This window comes from Balaenoptera acutorostrata, chromosome 20 (genome assembly GCF_949987535.1).
Source record: "Balaenoptera acutorostrata chromosome 20, mBalAcu1.1, whole genome shotgun sequence".
NCBI classification, from domain to species: domain Eukaryota; kingdom Metazoa; phylum Chordata; class Mammalia; order Artiodactyla; family Balaenopteridae; genus Balaenoptera; species Balaenoptera acutorostrata.
This window is the reverse complement of record NC_080083.1, coordinates 14,855,300-14,878,445: the sequence shown is the minus strand read 5'-3', so window position 1 is coordinate 14,878,445 and position 23,146 is coordinate 14,855,300. Positions and strand designations below refer to the sequence as shown.

General features: G+C 53.0%; 1 protein-coding gene across 3 annotated transcripts in view; it reads left to right on the top strand.

Moving 5' to 3' along the window:
* ABR (ABR activator of RhoGEF and GTPase) overlaps positions 1-23,146 on the top strand; it is a 180,666-nt gene that overhangs the window by 97,606 nt on the left and 59,914 nt on the right. For 2 of the 3 annotated variants that reach the window (XM_057535701.1, XM_057535702.1), the window contains exons 3-5: positions 9,845-9,943; positions 16,554-16,739; positions 22,244-22,351. In XM_057535701.1, the coding sequence (XP_057391684.1) occupies positions 9,845-9,943; positions 16,554-16,739; positions 22,244-22,351 (393 nt within the window). Of the gene's footprint in view, positions 1-418; positions 1,020-9,844; positions 9,944-16,553; positions 16,740-22,243; positions 22,352-23,146 lie in introns of those variants that run through there. The other variant, XM_007183829.3, reaches the window with a different exon arrangement.

Sequence of the window (23,146 nt, the reverse complement as noted above, 5' to 3'; positions counted from 1 at the left end):
CAGGGCTTGGCCTCCCTTCCTCAAAGGTGTCAGAGCCTGAGGCGGAAGTGAGAAGGGGCTTGTCGGCATCCCAAGGTGACACCGAGGTTGGCCCGGCGGCCCGCGAGGCTGTGCGGGCAGCTGCTCGTCCGCTCCGCCCCCGCCTGCCCGCGGGGCCGGTGAGGGGCTGTAAATAAAGCCTGTCTCTGGGAAGCGGACCTCCCCCTGCGCCCGGCCTGGCTGCGGCCCCGTCGCCCCTCCTCCGCGCTCCCGAAGCCTCCGCCAGCCGGCTGGCCCGGCGACCGCAGAGAGGGAACGGCTCCACCTCACCCGTCGAGTCGTGCATTTCCTGTGTCTTGAGAGCGAACGCGAACCTCCGCGTCCAGGAGGGCGGGATCTGTGGGGCCGGTGGCGGCGGCGGCGGCGGCGGCGGCGGCGGCGGCGGCGGCGGCGGCGGCGGCGGCGGCGCCCGGCCGGGCTGGGAGCGGCGGCAGGGAGCGGGGCCCCGCCTGCCTGGAGAGCCGGCGCGCACGGCAGGAAGGGCCGCGGCGGCCGGCAGGGGCGCGCGGGCTCCGGTGACAGCCCTGGAATCGCGGCGGCGGCAGCGGCGGCGGAGCTCCCCACGAGAGGCGGCCGGGGCCGCACGGACGCCCCGCTTCCCCTTTCTCCGGGAGGACCCGGAGCCGGCGGGCGGGAGAAGGCTCATAATGGAGCCTTTCATCGGCAGCCGGTGGCCGGGCGCCAGGACGGACTCCGGGGAGGCCCGCGTGCTGGTTTAGGCCTGCCCTGCACGCTCTTCCCGTCCCCGCCTGCCGGCCTCGCTCCCGGGCGCCGGCGGCCACGGCTGCCGCTGCCGCTGCTGCTGGGACCCTGCTTCCTGTTTGCCCTCCGCGGCTCCCGCTGCCATGGAAGAGGAAGAGGAGGCGATAGGCTTTTTGGACAAGGTCCTGGAGGATGAAGATGTGTTTCTCCTGGAGGAGTGCGAGCTGGGAACCCCGACCAGCCCCGGCTCAGGGTCCCCATTCTTGGTGGCTGTGAAGGTGGGAATGTGACACGCCCTGGATGCTTGGCGGGGGAGGGGGCAGGGCTCGCAGCTCTGACTGCCGAAGCCTGTGCGGCAGAAATGGCTGATTTGTGCACAGACCTTGTGGCCGAGTGGAAGCACCTCAGCCTGAGAGGGGCTGGCGCCTGCCTGCCAGGGGATGAGAGGGGCTGTGCTCTGGGCACAGCTGTTCCTGGGGGAGAGGCGCAGTGCCCGCCGCCTCCCCCTGGACCAGTTGTCCTCAGGGGGAGTGGCTGCTGGCTTTCCCCAGGCCAGTTGTGCAGAGGGCTTTCTCTGGCAGTGACATGAGTCCCCTGGTGGGCACGCCAGTGGTGTGAGCCTGCTGCCCCAGAGGAGCTGGCCGACGTGAAACTAGGAGGCCGTAATTCCTTGCTTCCATGGCAGCAGTGGGATAAGTGCACTTGTGAAGTTCAGGCCAAGGGAGCCACTCTCTTCCAAGCAAGTGGAATCTGGTGAATCTGGGCTAGGGCACGAGAGCATTTGGAGAGATGGAGAGCCAGAGGTCCCTGAACTTCCTTGAAGGGAAAGAATTGGATCAGCTGAAGAGGGGCGGTAACGGCTGGCTTGGAGGCAGGAGCCAGGTGGCTAGGCACTTTACCCAAGGTGGGCATAGGCAGGAAGCGTCTGCCGGACCCCAGCCCACCGACTCTGGGGCTGTGGGCATTCTCGGCAGCAATGCCTCTGTTTAATCAGAGAAGTTGCCTCGAAGGTAGAGCAGGAGGGGAGCGGTTGCCTCAATCCCCTTCTCTTCACACCCCCCCCCCGCCCCAGGGGCCGGGATCCCACTTGAAAGCACACCAGTGCTGCCTAAGGCGTGCACAGCACACCATCCTTCCTTTCTTTCACCTCTAACCTCAGTGTTTTGCTCACCTCCTCTCTGTTCTGTGGCTCGAAGGGAGGGCCAGTGAGAACGTATGGCAGGGAGTTCACAGACTGCAAGCCAGGCTGCCTAACAGAGAGCGCCCGTCTTGTGGGGTCCGAGCCTGTCTGCCCTGGCAGCACTGCACCCCAGAGGGCATGGTGCACGGAGCATTGTTCTGGGCGGGAGGCTGTCGCTGAGCCTCTCTGGGCATCTTTGTCCCTCCTGTAAGATGGGGATCACTGCCCTGCTCCACCCGTGCTACAGTGTGGGTCAGAGGAGGAGCTAATGGAGGTAAAAATAGACTGCAGACCCACGGGTAGATGGCTGATGTGTGGAAGGGGTGGAGCGGTCGCTGTAGGCCCGGGTGTGGGGCAGAGAGGAGCCGTAACGGGAGGCTGGCAGTGGCTGGCGCCCCACCCCTGGTTGTCTCATCTGGTGCTAGCTCGGCACACTGGGGTAAGTCACATCTCTCATTGGGCCCCCAAGGCCTTACCCTTAGGGTCTGCCCAGCCATCCCAGGAACAGGATGGGGAAAAGTCTGGTTATGAACCAAGAGCACCTGCTGGGAGCTTAGTAGTGTGTGGGATGGGACCTCCGTGGGTTCCTAATGGCCCTTCTCTGAGACACCCTCCCCAGCACAGATGGGGTTCCACTCATATGCTGCCTTATGGGTCCTGCCTTACTCTGGACCTCTAGTCTGGCTTATACCGGGCTAGCCCCTATTTCATTCTGTTTGGAACTCTAGATGTCTGCCTCTCTCCTCCAGGGCAGGGCCCTCTTGCTTTCATTGTGAGCGCTGCACGGTGCATGGTGTGTGGCTGGTGTCCAGTGGATTGGTGGAGTGAGTGAGGCTCCACGGGGCTCACACAGGGCGTACCATGTCCCTGGCCTTATTCCATCTCAGAGGTGTTCTACAGAGGAAGCACACGGATACCAAAGGGGCTTGGGTGCACATCACACCTAAAAATGCTGTTCCTCCCAGAGCCCTGTGAGCGCCAAGATGGAGTCTTCCCCTCTACCTCGCCGCCTCAGTGTTCCCGGACCTGTCTCCAGCACTGGGGGGAGGGGCCCTTTCCTGAGTGTTGGGGGATTCCAAGCCCCCTGTCCCAGCCTGAACACGTCTAGGATGCCCTTCTCCTCTACTAGGCTTGGCCATCTATAGAGAGAGAAGACAAACAGAAAGCTCATTGATTCATTCAACAAATACTGTCAGGTTGTGTTCTATGCAAAGCAGGCTGCCTGGGGGAGGAGACAGGTGAACAAGGCTTCGTCCTTTCTCAAAAAGAGTTCACAGTTCAGGGTAAGGGGGCAAGTGCCCAGATAATAGGAATATAATGAGAAAGTAGGCAGGGCCATGAGAAGGGTTCTGATAAAAGGGTACTAAATTCAGAGGAGGAGGGACCACTTCTCGTTGAGTCAGGGCTGGACTGGGCGTGTGTGTGCGCACGTGTGTGTGCATGTGCACGTGTACATGTGTGAGGTCAGGGCTCATTTCTGGAGGGTGTGCTCCTGTCCTGGGCTGTGGACTGGGCACACTCCTGCATGGTACACTCTTCTTGGCGGCTGGTAGAAGTCCAAGGCAGTTCTCTCTTTGCTATTACTTTACTTCAAGAGTACTTACCTTAAACAGTAGTCGTGTTCCTGAGCACATGTCCAGATGCCAGTCCTATAAATCAATCCTGTTTTCAGTGTAATTTCCGAGATGCTTCATCTTCCTGGGGGACAGATGTGAAGATGGCAGTGGTTTTCTCCAGAGCTGGAGCTGGAGCTTGCTATGTGTTTCAACCCACAGTCCCCTTTGAGGAGTTAATGGTCTATAAACTAATAATAATGTGAATACTGATAGCAGCATCACCTCCCCTCTGTAAAGTATTGTGTACATCCCCCAAATCTTTTTTTTTTTATATGTCTTTCTTTTTTTATTTTATTTATTTATTTATTTTTATTTATGGCTGTGTTGGGTCTTCGTTTCTGTGTGAGGGCTTTTCTCTAGTTGCGGCAATTGGGGGCCACTCTTCATCGCGGTGCGTGGGCCTCTCACTATCGTGGCTTGTCTTGTTGCGGAGCACAGGCTCCAGATGCGCAGGCTCAGTAATTGTGGCTCACAGGGCTAGTTGCTCCGCGGCATGTGGGATCTTCCCGGACCAGGGCTCGAACCCGTGTCCCCTGCATTGGGAGGCAGATTCTCAACCACTGCGCCACCAGGGAAGCCCACCCCAAATCTTCCATATGATTCTATTTAAAGGTACCTAGGGCTGATAGGGGCCTTGCTATATAAAGGCTGCTATTTAAAGGAACTCATTTGTCAGGAATTTTAAAATCCTTTTGTAATGCAGATTAACCCTTCAGGTTAATTCTGTGCCAATTTTTAATGGATTATCTGAACCACCTGTGTTTCTTTTTCACTTGTCCAGGTCTCTGCTCCCTCCATGTGCAGTGATGGCCATGCCTGTGTCCCCCACTTAGGTTTTTTCCCGAAGTGTGGGCCACATATGAGATGATTTGAGAGATGATTTTAGGTGGCACCTGGATATATATTTTGCACTTTAATAGTTAGGCGTAAATTTTAATGTAACTTAGAAAAAAATAGGGACTTCACTGGTGGTCCAGTGGTTAAGACTCCGCGCTTCCACTGCAGGGGCACGGGTTCCATCCCTGGTCAGGGAGCTAAGATCCCACATGCCGCGTGACGCAGCCAAAAATAAAAAATAAAAAAATGACTTGCACGTCTTTCCTGTGATTTCAAATATAATGCTTGGGATAAGGCTGTGCTTTTAAGAAGCCAGTTGTTGTAAAGAACAGTATTAAGTAAATAATAGTGCCGGTGGTATGTATGACAGAACTGCAAAGGTGTGGGATGTGAATAGCTGAACTTTGAAAACACTGCTGGACCCCATGGGACCTGCCTGCAGCTTCAGACAGCAGGGAGCCCAGAATATGGAGATCTACCCTTTAGGAGGGTCCCCCAGCAGTACCCGCCCCACCCCCCACTCTATTCTGCTGAGGAATTAGCTGAAAGAGACCTCCCTGGTGCCTAGGGCTGGGGAGAGGAGAGAATGGCTGGGTTCCCTGCATCGACTCAACTCAGGGAGGGGCCAGCTGTCCTGAGGCTGAGGCTGATACTTGGCGTGGACATAGTGCCTAGACCCAGTGGCATCCGCTCTGACCAGCCCCCCACCCCCACCCCCGGGGTGCTCCTTGCAAACTGGTGTGGCCCGTGGACTGAATTCTACTGTCTACGGAGCTGCTTGGCCTAAGGCTCTGAATTGCAAGTGGCCCTGCCTGTTCAGCCCACATTGTTGTCTTGGAGGAGATCAAGGCTCCTGGAGAGAGGCTTGACTTGGCCTGGAACCAAACCTTTGGAGACTTTATTTAGCCTCGACGGTAGAAGACCAGGCCAGGCCAGAGCCAGCTAAGCCTTACTTGCAGATACTGTCCCTACCAGAGTGACTTGGCCTCTTGGATTTGAGGCCTCAGGCTGACACTTTCAGCCCAGCAGATTATGTAAAATGCTGGGCATGAACAAGCCCCCCGTGGCTGCTGTATTTCGTAAGCTCCAGTTGGGGAGGAAGTGGGGACAGTGTCACTCAGATGGCAGCTTCCTTGTGCTGCAGGACTGGCAAGCAGCGTGGCATGGGCTCTGGGGGCCCTGAACTCCGGAAAACTCCCCTCCCTGGGGATTCTGGGTGTGTGGGCACCTCTGGAAGGCTCTTTGGGGGCAGAGACTGTCTCCTTCACTTGTCTTCCCAGTGCTGGGCACATGGTGGGGAATGAGTGAATGGATGTTGAGCCCTGGTGTTTTATGGGATAAGAATAGCTCCAGGAGGATTGAAGAAACAATTGTGAATTTCCAGGTAATTCCAAGCCAGGAACAGGTGGGGTCTGAGGAAAGTGAAGATGGACGAGGTTTTGGGCGGTAACTGACAACAGGCCACCTGGTGGTAAAATGCACAGAATTTAATTTCACATCCTTTCCCATCACCTCCACCCCCATGCCGGCCAAAATGTCAGGGTGAATGTGGCCCAGAGTGGGGACTCTTGGGGGTGACTACTTACTGCCTTTTGGGGGGTTCTCTCAAGATTGGACTCTGAGGTTGGAGTCTCATGAGGAGTGGGTCCTGCTGCAATGGGCTGTCACGGGGCCTGACACAAGGGTCTGTGCTCATGCCAGGGTGGGTGAAGGCTTGGTGGGGCTGTGAGTCACCCCGTCTTCACCCTGGTCCTGGTCCAGCCAGCTCTACAGTTAAGCTCACGTTGTGCCCCCAAGTGACTTCCCTGAGAGGGTGTTTGCCAGGCCCTCAGGCAAATCCCCAGTTGGCAGGGAACGGGAAGGGAATGGGGCACAGGAGGGGAGCGCTGGCCCCCAACGTGGAGGGCGAGTTCCCATTTGTCAGGCTGGGGAAGCAGCAGGTCTGACCTCGACCTCCACTTCCACCTCCAGGGCTGCGAGCCGTGCTCCGAGCTCCGGTCTCATTCCTTGGAGGGGGTGCTGCCTGCCTGCGACGCCCACAGCTCTGGGCAGCTGGCAGTTTCCACTCTCTGTACCTCAGAGGGATAATGATAACACCTTCTAGACTGTGGGATTCCAGTGAGTTAATCCACGGAAAGTGCTTAGAACAGTGCCTGGTACTTGTGAAGCCATCAATAACTAACCATTGTCTTTCCCTAAAGCTTGGCATCCATACTGGTCTCCTAATGCTGCCGAAAACCAATTACCACACATTTAGTGGCTTAAAACAACACAGATTTATTCTCTTACAAGTCTCAAGGGTCAGCAGGGCTGCATTCCTTCTGGAAGCTCTAGGGAAGAGAACCTGTTTCCTTGCCTTTTCCAGCTTCTAGAGGCCCCCTGCATTCCTTGGCTCATGGCCCCATCCTTTGCCTTCAAAGCCAGCAGTGTAGCATCTTTCAGTCTTGCACTCAATATCTCCCCATCCCCTTCCGCCTCTCCCTCTCCTTCTGTGGGCTCCATCCCTCCATAGCCTTTTCTCTTGCCTCCCTCTCACAAGGACCCTTGTGATTACATAGGGTCCACCTGATAATTCCCAGGATAATCTCCCCACATAAAAATCCTTAACTTAATCACATTTGCAAAGTCTCTTTTGCCGCATTAGGTGACATAGTCACAGGTTTTGTGGATTAGGAGGTGGACATCTTTGGCAAGACCTTGTTCTTCTATCACAGGATTGGATTACATTTCAGAGACGCTGGGAGAGGCAGCCTCCGGCACAAATTGCTAACTGGTTTGCTGATGGAAGGTCAAGGGTTAAGTCCTTCACCTGGGGAAAGGGCAGGACAGCCTGTGAGAACATGCTGGGGTGGCCATGCAGCAGGGGGAAAGCAGCTCTCCTTCAGACTTAGGAGATTTCTGGTAGCTTCAGACACTCTCCCAGCTTATGCTAAGGGTGTGCATTTGATGCCCAGAGGGGGATCTGTTTGAGATTCCAGTTAAGCATCTGAAGCTTGAGAAAGGAACAAGAGAGTGAGGAAATCATCAGAGCAGTGGACGAGACCAGAATTTGGTGTTCGAGGACCTGCAGGGGAATCCCAGCTCTGCCACTTTCTGGCTGTGTGATTCTGGGCTAGTCCCCTTGCTCTTTTAAGTCTTATTTGTTTGTTTCCATTCGTATAATGGAAAAATATAGTACTTCCCTCAGGGAGGTATTTGAGAGAGGGATGAAGCTAAATGAGAGAGTGGAAAGGACTTACAAGGCTTAATAAATGGCAGGTGCCCACATGTTAGGGACATCACGTGGTGCTGAGCTTTAGGGGTGTCCAGAGGAGCATGACGCAGGTGCTTCAAAGACCCTACAGAATCACCGGGCAGGTAACAAGATAGGGCACGTGTCAGGTGCTGCGGCGGTGCCACAGATTCTGACACAAGAGCTGACACTGCAGGCCAGAGGCTTCAGCTGTGTCTTCAGGAGAGAAGAGCCCATGTGGGAGAAGGCATTTTAGGCAGCAGGGACGGCGAGAACCAAAGTTCAGAGGCTGGAACATTCCTGGCATGTTGGGAAGGCAGAGATCTGACGGCTGTTGGGGAGATTGGACAAGTTGGGAGAGGCACTAGGAGCCACTGCAGGTGTTTAAGGAAAGAATATGCTGAACCCCCATCACACTTTATAGTCATATATTTATATTTACTCGGCTTTTGTTTTTTTGTTTGTTTTTTAACATCTTTATTGGAGTATAATTGCTTTACAATGGTGTGTTAGTTTCTGCTGTATAACAAAGTGAATCAGCTATACATATACATGTATCCCCATATCTCCTCCCTCTTGCGTCTCCCTCCCACCCTCCCTATCCCACCCCTCTAGGTGGTCACAAAGCACCGAGCTGATCTCCCTGTGCTATGCGGCTTCAGCTTTTGTTTTTTTTTTTTTTTTTTTTTTTAATTTTATTTATTTATTTATTTATTTATGGCTGTGTTGGGTCTTCGTTTCTGTGTGAGGGCTTTCTCTAGTTGCGGCAAGTGGGGGCCACTCTTCATCGCGGTGCGCGGGCCTCTCACTATCGTGGCCTCTCCCGTTGCGGAGCACAGGCTCCAGACGCGCAGGCTCAGTAGTTGTGGCTCACGGGCTTAGTCGCTCCACGGCATGTGGGATCTTCCCAGACCAGGGCTCGAACCCGTGTCCCCTGCATTGGCAGGCAGATTCTCAACCACTGCGCCACCAGGGAAGCCCCAGCTTTTGTTTTTTAACGTCTTTCTTTCCCACTAGATTATAAGCCACATGGGCATAGGAGCTACTGAATGCTTGTTTCCCATTGTATCTACAGGGTCTGGTGGGCATTTGTTGAATGAATAAATCAATGAGTGAAGAACCTACCTGAGTCCCCCAGTAATCACATTTTGCAGTATTAAGTCTTTGACAAGCCTCAGGTGTAGGGTGGCGTTCTGGGAAGGTTGATCTGGCGCTGGTGAGTGGAGCGGAGGCAGGAGAGAGCGGCACTTGGAATCCGGTGGGGAGTGGGATGCTGTGGGTCTCTGCCACAGCAGAGGAGAGGGTGGAGCAGAGGGGAGAATCCTTGCAAGAGACGAACAAGGACGCTTTGAAGAGCTTGGGGACTCAGTGTGGCAGCGGAGGGGGAGAGAGGAGGAAGAGGAGGCCAGGAATGACTTGGGGATCTTAGGTGACAAGAAGAATTATACGTCTTTTCACTCAGGAAAAGTTTTCAAGCACTTCCTCTGTGCCAGGCACTGTGCTAGTTGGTGGCCACTCAAGGCTAAATGGGGTATGATCTCCACCATAGAGGAGAAGGCATTCTGGAAGGAGGAGGAGGCCTGTTGGCGTCTGTGCCTTACGTAGTCAGGCAGTCAGGAAATGCTGGCGGGGGTCGGGGGGTACAAGGGGTAAAGTTGATGGCCCACAGCCAGCACCCTCCATTGTGGGATTGAACCCCCGGGGACAGGAAGATATAGTCAGAGGTGTAGCTGGAAGGCCACTCGGCCGGGGTCCCATGCCCACTTCCGTCCCATCCTCTCTATCACTACTCCTCTCTGTTTATACATCACTTCCGCTGGGCACTTCCTCTGGCCCCTGCTGTGGCCTCCATGTGACCATGCCCTGCCTCAGTCATGACTCTGATTCCCCTTCTTAACTGTCTGTATCCCACCCCCCCCATTAAACTGCTCCCACACATGGGGTCAGGTTCTTTTTTATCTTGCTCACTATTATAAGGTTGAATAGGTGGATGGCTACAAATAAGGAAATGTGGGGAAAAAAAAGGATGGGAGAGAATTAAAGCAAGACATTAGCAGTAGGAGTAAGGGTGATTGCTTTTCCTTTTATATTTCTGTATTTTACAAATTTTCTATAATAAGTCTTTGGCTTTTATCCCCTGCAAAAGTGTTAAAGAAGAGAAAAAAGGCAAGAAAACAGGCTGCTCAGGATTTTGGTCTCCTTTCTCATGAGCTGTTGGCTTTTGATCTGCTTTTACAGGTGGAAGCAGGGAAAGGCCTGGAGATGAGGAAGCTGGTTCTCTCGGGGTTCCTGGCCAGCGAAGAGATCTATATTAACCAGCTGGAAGCTCTGTTGCTGGTGAGTGTATACTCTGGGGCCTTTGTGCTCTAAAACTGCTTTTGGAGTTGGAGAGGGAGGGGGACCTGGACCAGTCCTTCCCAGGGGTGGGGTCTGTGGTACTACTCTGCCTATGGCTTGGCAGCCAAGGTCATTGAAAAGGCCTCTCAGCTCCGATTCTCCATTATCTGCCCTGGGAAAGGTAGAAGAAGAAGCACCACCTGGTTGGGGGTGGCAGACACTCCATCATCCCTGACTATAGTGCAGGCATTACTAATGGATCACAGTTTTCTGTCCAGGTGGGGTCTTAGCCTCCGACTCCAGCTGGTACTCTAGGCAATCTCAACCAGTCAATCACGTTGAGACCTCTTTGTCATCCCTAGTCCCGTTCCTTCCTTCTCCCTGGAATAGTTAACCATTCGCACCATCCTGAGGCCCTCTGGCAGGAAATGTGAGTTGAAGGGCTGTCTGTATCGTTCTGAGAAGCTCTGAGGCATTAGACAGGCTGCCGCCCTCTGTGAATGTGCCTTAGTTTCCTCTCCAAGATGGAGGCGTTGTTGTGAGAATGGGACTGAGAGGGGAATAATACAATGTTTTCAAAAGGTAAAAGTAACCACACAGATATAAGATGTTTTTGCCTCTGAAGAAAGTGCATATTAGATGCGTCCGGATACTTACTATGCAGAGTGATTGTGGCATGTAAAGTTCTCTTCCCTGGGTGTTGCGCAGTCTGAGACATCAGCTGATGTCAGAAAAAGGAGGGATAAGAAAGGTAGATGTAAATCAGTAGAAAGTCATTCTTACAAGAATTGTAAGATACGCATTTATGTACTTGCTGCGATATGAGGTATTGTCACCCGGTGTCCCAGGGGACTTGGCATTTATTACCCCAGGAGTAACTATTGAGATGTGTAGCTGCTTTGTAACACACTGGGATGAGTTGGTGGTCGATCTCACTGGGAGTTTGTTGGTCTGCACAGTCATTTTTTCAAGGGAGGAACAGTTTGGCAGGTCCATAAGGACTCCGGTCTGGGGCCAGAACTAGGGCAAGACTTGACGCTGCCATTAATAGTAGACTTATTGCCCTGTCTTTCAAACTGTGCAACTTAACCATTAGTGGGTAGTGTAATCAGTGTAGTGGGGTGAACCAGCATTTTAAAACAAATGAGAAAGAAAATGTCGGCATGCATCCCATGTAGTAAGAATAAGTACTATTTCATGCAACTTTTGGCTTGTGTGGATATGTGTATGTATGTACTGGGCCACATGCTTTCTTACATGCGTTGTCGGTTTTCAAAACCACTGGTGGGACTTCCCTGGCGGTCCAGCGGCCAAGACTTCACACTTCCAATGCAAGGGACAAGGGTTCAATCCCTGGTTGGGGAACTATGATCCCACATGCTGTGCGGCGCGGCCAATAAATAAATACATAAATAATAATTTTTTAAAAAAAACGGCTTTGGGCAAGCCATGGGTAACCTTCTTGAGCCTCAATTTCCTCATCTGAAGATGAAAACAATGCCATTACCTTCTCTCTCTCCTTCATGGGGTTGAGAAAATCAGGTGATCCTTTTGGGGACCTAGTACAATGCCAGGTACTTAGACACTGAAATATTATCCGAAGGAAGGAGGACAGACAGATGAAATACACCTTATAAACTATGAATTGCTGTGCCCAAACAAAGGGGCATAGTTGTCATTACTTAAAGGATGCATATTTGAAAGAAGTTCAAAGGAACCAGACTGCCTGGCTTTGAATCCCTGCTCGACTGCTTACCAGCTGTAGACCTTCAGCAGATTAATGAACCTTTGTGCCTCATTTTGTCCACCAGCAAACTGGGTATACTAATATTAGTACTCTCTTCATGGGGTTGTTGTGAGGGTTAAGTGAGTTTGTAGGGGAAGGTCTTAGAGCCTGAGTGTGAGCAGATTCTATTATTTTCTCCTGTTCTGGGAAAAAGCGCAGGTTAGAGCCTGTTTGTTTCTATCAACCCACCAGTTCCCTGAAAGAAGGGGAGGTACATGTTCCCATCAGAAGCGTGCCCCTCTTAGATTCTAGCTCGGTTCTCATCTGTCACTGGGCCTAATTTGACTTCCATTTGTCTGGGTAAAGATAACAGATTTAGGGGCCAAGACACTCCCTCCCTGCCTGCCTTTCTAACAGCTCATGCTCTCAAGGCAAAAACTGTGAGGCTGAGGCTCCCAGTCCTGGGGTGTGACCCAGGGTAGGTCCCTCCTCTTCCCCCGAGCTTGTTCATCCTGGCTTGGTCCTTTCTGGAGCAGAGGCAAGAGCTAGGGAGGGACGAGCCAGGAGGCCTGGTCTGCACCTGGAGGCCCCCCCGGAAGAGAGGGCAGGACCCTCCACGGCCACGGTCTCAGATGATAAGCCTCAGAGATGAGGAATCAAGCCTTCCTCTCTCGCCAGGAGCTGGGGGCCCTTCCCAGCTACCCAGGAGCTAAGCCCTTTGCTCTTTGGGGTGATCTGACAAAGGCGTTCAGAGAAGAAAACCTGTCTTCCCCAGCTCCCTCTGCCTCCCATGCCCAGCTCTCCTTCTTGCCACCCTACCACCATTCCCGCAGCTCTTCTCCTGAGTGTTTGTTCTCAGTTTCACACTTCCTGATACGCAAACAGCTGGGCGTGTGTAGCCTGGACTGTGGACACACAGACGCAGACAGGGAGGCCACACAGGAGCCTCTGTTCCCACCGCCTGGGTTGCTGGCTGGGTAAGGTGTGGTAACCTTCCAGAAACCTCCAGGTTCCTGATGGGCTCAGATGACAAGGGAAGAGGCTCTGGGAGCTGGGGCTGAGGTGGGGAGTGGAGGAAGGGGGGCAGACCAAGTGCACGTAATTCTGCAAGTCTCCCCAGGCTGCAAGTGAGCTGGGTGCTGCCTCTGGCCTGCCTTTGCCTTCAGCACCTTCCAGCCCTGGGTCCCACCTGGCCCTCCTCTCTTAGACTCTCCTTCTGGAGTTTGCTTTGTTCCTCACCTGTAAGATAGGTTCAGGACGCTCCCCTGACCCCTCCACCCCCGCCCCCAGCCTGTGGTGATAGTTAACAAAGGTGCGTGTGGCAGCCTCCGGGCCTCTTGGGATAGGAGGTAGAGGAAGTGGGCCGATTTCTTTCCCTGGTTTCGAAAGGCAAAAGGCAACTTGCTGGGGGACAGAAGAGACAAATGACAGTGTGAAGTCCTGAAAGGAGTTCGAACCTGCCTGGCCCGCCTTCCTGAGGGACACTTCACGGGACGCCAGAGCCAGAGTTAACTCTAATAAAATGGGGAACTGGCGCCCCGTCCTCTGCTGCAGGATTCTGGGAAGAGGGAGGGGTAGCTGGTGTGCTCTCAGGAGAGCGGGGCTGCCTGTGCCGTTCTGCTGCCCTCCCCGCCCGAGGCCTGTTTTCAGGGCTTCACCAGATAAAAATAACTGCCTCCAAGGGTCTCAGGCCAGCTAGGGGCACGCACCCAGCACTTTCCCTTTCCCCAAAGGCCCCCAACCTTGTCCTGAGAACCAACGGCCTGATGCCCCAAGCGCAGTCCCTGTCTGTGTGACCTGCCCCTGGTGAGCACTGGCGCTTCCCCTTTTGCAGACAGAGTGGGACTTTAGGAGGAAGCAGAGCAGTTGTGTCTTGTCCCTGCATAGGCCTGAGTGCTTCCCCAGCAGCTTCTGAGCAATCCTGACCCCCCTCCCTTTCTTCCCCAGGACTGTTCTCTCCTATTTCCTTTATTCCCCCCGGGTGGGGATTGCACCCCGGCTGGGACAGGGACTCCGTGGTGACTTGGACCCTCCCCTGGACCTGGGTAGATAGAGGTAAAAAGGATAAACTCTGACTGATCCCAAGGGCCAGCTCTGTATCCTTCACGGAACATCGGGAGGCGTGAGCTCAATGTCGCTGCCCACGTGGGGTGGGGAGAACATTCTTCCTTTCTCCTGGCCCCGGTTCCCTCTGTGTCCCTGCCTGGCATGCCTCCCCAGGCCCCAACCCTCCACTTACTCTGATATTCCCTCTGAGGCCCTTTCCCATCACCTCCTCTGTGAAGCCCTCTCCGAGCTGTGCCAGTTGGTTGGTACTTACAGTCCAAGTCGAGTAATAAGTGTTTCTTGCTTTGTCCACGAAAATGTTTCATTTGTGTTGGTCCAGTTTACCCAAATAGATTATAACGTTGTCCAGAGCAAGGAGCATGAGTCATAAAAATAATCTCCTAAAGGGAAAATTGGACCCCGTCACTCCCCTGTTTCAATCCCTCCAGGGAAAGCCAGGTCATTACATGGGCTTAAAAGCCGCATTCCTTCCCCCTGTGTGATCTGGCCTCTGCTCACCCCTCCAGCCCTCCTTTAGGGCCCTGCTCGCCAACCCCCTTGCTACCGGCTCACTGGCTTGCTTCCAGCTCCTCTCTCTCCCCAAGCTGTTCCCACCTTGGGACCAGGCATTGAGGAACTCTGCCTGAAATACTGTCCCCTTTGCCCCCATGCTTCCATTTCAGGTCAATGTCTCCTTCTTGTCCTTCAGCAGGACATCCCCTTCTTATTTCCTTCATTGCACTTATGTGTGATTTTGTGTTTGATTGTTTCCTTGTGTTTTGTTTGTCTCCCCTACTAGATGGGAAGCTCCATGGGAGCAGTGATTAGTGAATCACTGAATACCCCCCACACCCCCTGGTCTGGCCTTACATGGGCACTTGGTCCATTATTTGTGGAGTAAATAGTAATAGTAGCAGCTAACATTTATTGATTGCCCTCTGTGTGCCAGGCACATACTCAATATTTTAGATAAATTATGGCTTTTGATCTTCCCATCAGTGTTCTTGAGAAGGTAATATTATCCCGGTTTCACAAATAAGGCTGCTGAGGCCCAGAGATGCTAAGTGACTTGCCCACAGCTATTAAGCGGCAGAATTGGGACTCTGGCCCACACTGCCTGGCCTGCACCAGGTCGAACCCCAGCCTGCTTTCCTAGCAAAGGGCTGGACATTAAGGCCTCATTGGTTCCAGCACTGAGAGGGTCAGAAGAGGACTTCTGCTTTTTCCTGCCTTCATCATCACGTCTGGATTTTTTAGAGCTGGGAGGACAGGGGAGCCAGAAGTCAGAGCATTGTCTGGGTTTTTAAGTAGATGGGACTTCCCCTTGTGGACAGACAGATGGGAGGAGAGAGTGAAGCCTGGCTGGACGTCCGGCTGCTGTGGCTGGCTTGAGCTGGGGGTCTTCTCTCAGGGTGAGCCAGCGATAACTTCGGCCTCCCTCAGTGGACGTTTCCCTGCAGCCCAGCATTGAGTCACCCATTCTCTGCTACAATGCTTCTCTTGTCGACAGCTCGCTACCTAATCCCGTGAGATAGTGGGGGGCGGCTCTAGTGAGCCCATACCTGCGCCTGCAACTTCTCCTTTCTGCCCGCTGGGTCTCCAGAATGACCCAGACTAAGTCAAAGGCCTCTTTCCACACAGCGCTTTATCTTCACAGTAGACGAAGGACACTAGCCATGTCTGACTCAGGCTTCTCTCTCTCAAGTAAACGTACCCCTCCCCCGCCACCTCCCCACCCCCGTGCCTTCTCTATGGGGCAGGTTCCCAGACCCTCTCCCCTGAAGGGCCTTTGGTGTGCAGTCTGGGCATCTTTGGGGGCTTTAGGGCTGAAGGAAGGTCAACCATGGAGGAGCTCTTTATCCTTCAGTATTATTTATTGTTTGTTTCAATGGTGAGTTTTAATAGCTTTTTTTCCTGATTATAAAATTAATATTTACTCACTGAAGGTGATTTAGAAAATACAGAAATCACACTGAAGAAAATGTATCCAAGCCTCATTTTCCCTTAATGTTGGGCTTTAAGGTGATGACTTCAGCTCCCAGCAGGTGTTGGGGATGGTCCTGAGCTTCTGTCTGTCACCTCACCCTCTCCACCAGCAGGCCTTGGAGCATCTTGGTGTAGACAAGCAGAGATGACAGATAGGGATGTTGCATGTCATCTTGCATGTCAACCTCGGCATTGAGAAAGAGTCTGAGGCTACGACAGGGCTCAGTGAGAAAGATCATTGTGATTGCTCAGCAATGTCTGCCATGGGCACAGGAGGTAGCACGGTGGCATGCATGCCACCTGCTCACTCTCTCTATACTAAGTGATGGGAACTTAAGATATCAGTGCAGCTGAGATTGGTTTGGGTCCCTTAGAAACTCTACTCCCCAAGTCCTAGAATCATGTTCTGTTTCTTGGAAGGAAATAGCTAAGGGGTTGAGTTCCCAGTCAACCCTCCTTCCCACTGAAGCATGACAAGGGAGTTTATGACTCAGAGCATGAGGCCATTGTGGAAGAAAGCTATGGACCCTGTTAAACCATCAAGCAAACCCAGTACAGGCTGAGAACCAGAGGTCCCTCAGGGGACACGGGGTGGGAGAAATGTGTCCTGGCACCACCCGTAGGACCTGGCAGGACTGCTGGACCAGGCTCCCTCTTCTTACAGTAATGGGTGGCTTGTTGGGGCCTGTGACAGCAGCTGCTCCATTCAAACCACGCTTCAGGTGCCCTGGCCTCAGTGGCCTTATCTGGGCAGAACTCAAGGAGCAGGAGGGCCTAATCTGGGCCCTGGGCCTGCTGGCCCTCTGGTTTATTTGCCTCTCACCTCTGCTCTTCCTTCCTCCTCTCTCCCAGCCCATGAAACCCCTGAAGGCCACTGCCACCACCTCCCAGCCCGTGCTCACCATCCAACAGATCGAGACCATCTTCTACAAGATCCAGGACATTTACGAGATCCACAAGGAGTTCTATGACAACCTCTGCCCCAAGGTGCAGCAGTGGGACAGCCAGGTCACCATGGGCCACCTCTTCCAGAAGCTGGTGAGTCTCCTGTTGATGGAGGGCCCTTACCCGGGGCCTCAGTGGAGTTGCCGGTGTTGAGACAGTACTGGTCAGCCCCAGACCTCCTGGCCTTCTTGAAGGCCTGGGTCATTTCTGAGTCCTGGAGGAAAGCCTGGGCTTCTGCCTTATGGGGAACCTGGGCCTGGTGCCCCGACTCCCGGCCTCCCCCAGTGAAGCCCTAGACTGCTTCTAGGGCTGCCAGAGACAGGCCACGTGGGTGGGTGCCCTTGGCAGGGCACTGTTTCTCTCATCCGGGGGCTCCAGGGCTGGACCGAAGGCTCCCCTGCTGGGCTGCAGGACCCTGTACCTCAGCCGGCAGAGGGGCAAGTGCCAGGTGGACGGGCAGGGACTGCTCACCTGAGACTTCAGACGCTCGCCTCACTTTCGTGCTGCCTCTGAAGTGAAGAGTTGCGTGGGAGACCATGTCAGCTAACGATCCTCTCCTGAGGACCCTGGAGCAGAAAGCACTAAGAGCCCAGCCCACCCACATGGCAGGGCAGGGAGAAGGAGAGAGGAGGTGGAAGTAGCGTGCGGCCTTGGTCGGGAAAGACCCACAGAGACACCCTCTCCTCCAGCGCAGTGTCCGTCTCTGGCCGTGTCCCCTGAGGACCCCCAGGCAGACCCACAGGGCCCCACCCGGCTCTCCGCCATGTAACTTCTGCCAGCCCAGCAGGCAGGATGGAGCTCAGGAGTCTGTGGCCCTATCCTCTGGGTATGAGTGGTGGGGGGCAGGGAGCAGTGCTTCTCCTTTTCCTCCCCTGCAGTGGTGGGACCTGTTGAATGGACAGGGCTCTGCTCTTCTTACATGGAGAAGACTCTTGCTTGGATGCCCTTAGGCCACAAGCTCAGCATGCTCAAAACTGAACTCACTGGCTCTGAAGTTCTCTGCTCTTTTCCCTGCCTCTGTTTCAGTGGGTGCGGCCATGTCCCAACCCCCATCCATCCATGACTCCCGGGGGCTCATCCTTGGCACCTCCCCTCCCCCACCCCCTTCCACCTCCCTGCATCCCAGGGAGTCCACTTCTTTAAAGCGCACAGCCACCTGCTTCTCTCCAGCCCTCTGGCGCCCTCACCTGGACCACTGCTGTGGCTTCTGCCCCAGACCTGCCTCCCAGGCAGCCTCTGGCCTCTACCTAAAAGCAGAAGAGCGTTTTCGAAACTCCTGACCGGACCTCACGTCCCCCCTGCTCAGGGATTTGGATAAAGGCCAGGCTCCGAGGAGTGGCTTATGAGACCCTCTGCTGCTGGCCTCAGGCCACCCCTGGCCTCTGGCTGCTGCCGCCCCACCCTCTGCGCCCCCGACGCTGAACCTTCTGGTCTCAGTTCACACTGCAAGCACGCTTGACCTCTCTGTACTTGCGCTCTAGCCTGAAATGTCCTTCTCTGTCTTGTCTGGCTTCTCTGGTCAGTTTCTAATTTAGAAACGACCTCCGTGGAGAAGCCTTCCACAGCCTCTCAAATGCAGCCCCCTCCGTGAACACTAAACTGCCTGACTCCCCAGAACCATAAGCTCCAGGAGGACAGACTGTATTTTCTTCAATTTGGACCCCCAGAACCAGCCCAGTGGTCAATACATGAATGAATGAGTGAGTGAGTGAATGAGTGCACCGTGTCCTTGACCCCTGGGACCAGGGAGAAGTTGGAAAGGTATTGAGGAGACATCACAGGACCTGAGGTCTGTGTCCTGAGGGACAGCAGTGTTACAGAGATGAGCACAGCTTCTAGAGCCAGGTCGCAGCTGGGTTTGAATCCGGGTTCTGCCACAGGTTAAGCTTGTGACGCTGGGCAACTTACCCAACTTCTCCTGACTCAGCTTCCTCATCTGTGAAAACGAGGATAATAATAGTATTTACTTTATTGGATTGTTGTGAGGACTGAGTTAATACCTGAAAAGTTCTTGGAACAGGACTTGGAAAATAGTAAATTAGTAAATACTCAGTAGTTAGCCATTATCATGACTGTCATTACTATTATTACTGCTATTATTATTATTATTAGGAAGAAGCACCCCTGAAAGGCATTGTTGCCAGGGAACTCCACACTTCTGGTTCTGGCAGCCCCAGAGTGCTGGCCCCGGTTCAGGGAGGCTGAACACACAGCCATCACTGCCCGCCTGGTCCAGGAGCCTGAGCTGATTGGCTTGGTGGGCAGCCTCTCCTCAGCCCTCAGGAGGGCAGAAGAGAGCAAACCCCGGGGCGGGGTGCGGGGGGATGCGGGGGGGCGGGTAGGAGTGAGTAGCCTGGAGCATAGTGGAAAGGCTGTCCCAGTTTATCTTTGTCACTTGGACCCTGCTGTCACCAGGCTTCCCCATTCTGGTCTGAGCTTCACTGGCCTGGCCATGAATTTGCTACCCCCCTCTTCCCTCCCCCTGCATCATGAACTGATGTCTGAAGCCCCTGGGGCTACAGGCTTGGGAGGAGGCCCGGCAGGCCAGGCATCTGGAGACAGTTGATTTTCAGCTGGTCTCCGGGTATTTGATTATCCATTACTGAGAGAAGGGAATTAGCATCTCTGTTATTTGTTTTATGGGATCACCCCAGTGCCAAGCTGCTGTTTCCAAGCAACCTCCACTTCCCAGGTAATGGCCCTGGCAGGCCAGGCCTTGGACCCTGCAGACTAGGGTGCTCCATGGAGATGGCAGTGCCTGGGATGGCCGGTGACCCCTGCACACGGACCTTCTGCCCAGGTGGCTCCTGCTTCTGGCTCACCTCCGGCTACTCCCTTCTGCAGTGGGATAGGAGGGTAGCGTTCCACCCTGAGCACCCAGCCTTTATCCTTCTGTGGGAAGGGGGACAAGGAATGTGCATACTTTAGAAGAATAGCAATGATACTTCGGTTTAGGAAGTGACTGGCTAGCACATCCCCTGTAGCTCGGGACACCAGTGGGCCAGGACTCCCTCTGGAAGAGGAAATGAACTCCATCCCTTCCCGCCCCTCCCCATCTGGGATTTTCCTTTCTGAAAAGTCTGGCCCATCTGGGGCTGAGACCTGCACGGCTCTGGCCCTGGCTTCTTCACAAGCATCCCAGTTCTCACTTTCCCCTCTGGCTTTCCTGCGCCCCACCTGCCAGCTTCCTCGAGTTCTGTCTCTGCCCTGGGTGGCTCCAGATCCCCCACTGACCTCTTTGGATCCTTGAGGAACACAGGGATTCTGCAGAAAGCAAGAGTCGATCCGGGGCAGGGCTCAGGGGCAGCCCACTTCCCCCCTCGTACCTTGGTGGGTAGAAGCCTTGCAGCAGCTGAACGTCCTTGCTACTTCATTGAAAAAAAATTTTAACCAGAAAATCTAGAGAATAATGTAGCAAACAATGGTGCAGTCACCTCCCAGAATTAACAGATGTTAAGCTCTGAAGATATATGGAAAGACTTTTCAATCAAGAAAATAAAGCATTACAGATGAGGATGAAGTCTCTCTCTCTCTCCCTTTCCTCTTGCCCTTCCTCTCAACCTAGAAGCAGCTACTGGCATGAATTTGGTATGTAGCCTTTTAGGCTGCAGTTCGTGTGTTTGCTACGCATATATATCTTTTTATGGCATTGCACGTACTTTTAAAGTGTATATAAGTGTGTCTATATGTATCATGTGTTTTGCAATTCAATCAGCATTCATTTTGAAACTTGTCAGTGTTGCTACACAAAGATCTAGTTCATCCATTTTAACTGCACTGTGTGTATGGGTTCCTCTATTTGTGAGCATTTGTTTCCAGTCTTTTCATAAAAGAAAGAGTGAGGCGGGTAAATACCCTTGTTCACATTTTCTTGTGCACACACATATGCAAGTTTCTCTAGAGCAGTACTTTCCAGTAGAAATATAGTGCGAGGGGCTTCCCTGGTGGCGCAGTGGTTGAGAATCTGCCTGCTAATGCAGGAGACACGGGTTCGAGCCCTGGTCTGGGAGGATCCCACATGCCGCGGAGCGGCTGGGCCCGTGAGCCACGGCTGCTGAGCCTGCGCTTCTGGAGCCTGTGCCCCGCGACGGGAGGGGCCGCGATAGTGAAAGGCCCGCGCACCGCGATGAAGAGCGGTCCCCGCACCGCGATGAAGAGTGGCCCCCACTTGCCGCAACTGGAGAAAGCCCTCGCATGAACCAAAGACCCAGCGCAGCCAAAAATAAATAAATAAATAAATAAATAAATAAATAAATAAATAAAAAAAAAAAAAAAAAAAAAAAGAAATATAGTGCGAGCCACGTATATAACTTAAATTTTTCTAGTAGTCACACTGAGTAAAAATAAACAGGTAAAATTAATGTTAAGAATATATTTTATTTAACCCAGTAGAGTCAAAATATTATCATTTCAACATGTAATCAAGATTAAGAAATTAATGAGATAATTTACATTCTCTTTCTCATACTAAGCCTTTGAAACCCAGTGTGTATTTTACACTCAGCACATCTCAGTTTGGACTAGTCACATTTTAGACGCTCAATATCCATGTGTAGCAAGTGGCTCCCATACGGGACAGCATAGCCCTGGGGTCTGTTTGTAGAAGAGGATTTGCTAAGTAGTAGGCTAAGCTGTGCATATTTTCAACTTTGTTAGTTATTGACAAATTACTCTCCAAATAATTATACTAATTTACACCCCGGCAAGCAGTCTGTAAAAGTTCCTATTTTCCTACATTCTTTCCAACCCTTAATATCATTAGACTTTTCAATTTTGACCAGGTTGATGGGTATGAAGTAGTGTCTCATTGTGGTTTAATTAGAATTTCCACCCTTTGTTCTGGTAAGAGGAAATGTACATGCAGAGCACAGAGAAGGCTTTCCATAAGTATTTGCGGAATTGAATTAACGAGCCTTGGTTTCCCCTTTTGCAGAAAGGGCTGATGGCATCTGTTCTGCCTCCCCAAGGAGGCGACGAGGCTCTGTGTGGTCCGCAGCTGTGGAAAGCTTTGTGTTAGGTTCAAAGTGACATGCAAATGTGTAGAGAGGAAGGACTTCTGGCTCCTTGAAGGCTGAGGAGGTGGGGAAAGGGACCTCGAGGGAGGCCGAGGGAAGTGGGGACTGCGCCTTTAAATGCAGTTCCCCACACTGAGCATGGGGAGTGGGGCACTGAGCAGGCCACACGTGCCCACCCCTCTCCCTGTCTCCCCCTGCTTCAGCTAATTCCAGGCTGTGAAAGACTCGTGAGGCATTAAGGGGCTTCAAACCCTGCGAGACTTTGATGATGCTAAATAAAGCCAAATGCTGCAATGAACTGAATTTTAGCATGCCAACAAAGGCCGTGCCCTGCTCCCCCCAACCCCCAATACCCCCTTGTTAACCTTATTGGCTGAGCCAGTTTCCATGGAAACTACCAAGTTCAGAGGGATACTGTAGTATGTTCATCCTGCCTTTTCCTTCTGCTCCCAGCTAGCCATTTGGACTGAGTTAGAGGTTCTGAGTGCTAAGGGAGCTCCAGGTGCTCTGGTTATGCTTTCATCCATTCATTAATCCTCTCTCCCCGTCCCTCTCCTGCCCTTCTCTCTCTTCTCCCTGCAGGCCAGCCAGCTTGGCGTGTACAAAGCATTTGTGGATAACTATAAAGTCGCTCTGGAGACAGCTGAGAAGTGCAGCCAGTCCAACAACCAATTCCAGAAGATCTCTGAGGTGGGCAGCTCCCTGCACAGCCACCCCTATGACTCGGGGTTTGGGGGGCTGCTCAGAGCCTTCTAGCCTTAGGGCCTCTCCTCCCCTGATTGCCAGTGAGGAAAATGGTTCCCCTGATGAGTAACACTTAGCCTGATTTGCTTTCTTGCACTTGACATTTTCCCTCTTAACATAAGAATATCGCTTTATGTATGATTTTGTTATTCTGTTTTAGGTTATTCTGTATTAGAACAGGGGAAGCAAAGAAGAAAATTAAAAAGGCAGCATTCTCCCACACTGTGGTGACCTTAAGCAAGTCACTTCCCTTCTCTTGGGCTTATTTCCTCTGCTGTAGAATGAGGTGTCTGGATTGATCCAGCTCATCCCAAGCTTGCTTGACAACAAGAACCACCAGGGTCACTGTTTAAAATGCAGATCTTCAGGCACCTTCCCTGGAGCTTCAATCCAGAAGGTTTGGGGTGGAGCCCAGGAGTCTGTATTTTTAACAAACTTCCCCAGGTGATTTTTATAATCAGGAAGATTTGAGGGAGTCTGGACTAGGTGATCTTTTAAGATCCTTGCAGTCCCATAGAGAGCGGACAAAGGCCACGTGGAGAAGAAGCCCTAGATCTTCTGGCTGGGAATATGCCTGTCCCTGCGGCTGCAGCCCAGCCTTCCCACCACCCTCCTCCGCAGGGCAAAGATGCGGCATTGTCTGCCGCCGACACTTCTATCCAGGAAGTGGCAGGGAAGGGCTCTAGGATTCCTCAGGAGCACAGCCCAGCTCACCCCTTGAGCCAAAAAGATCTCAGGGAT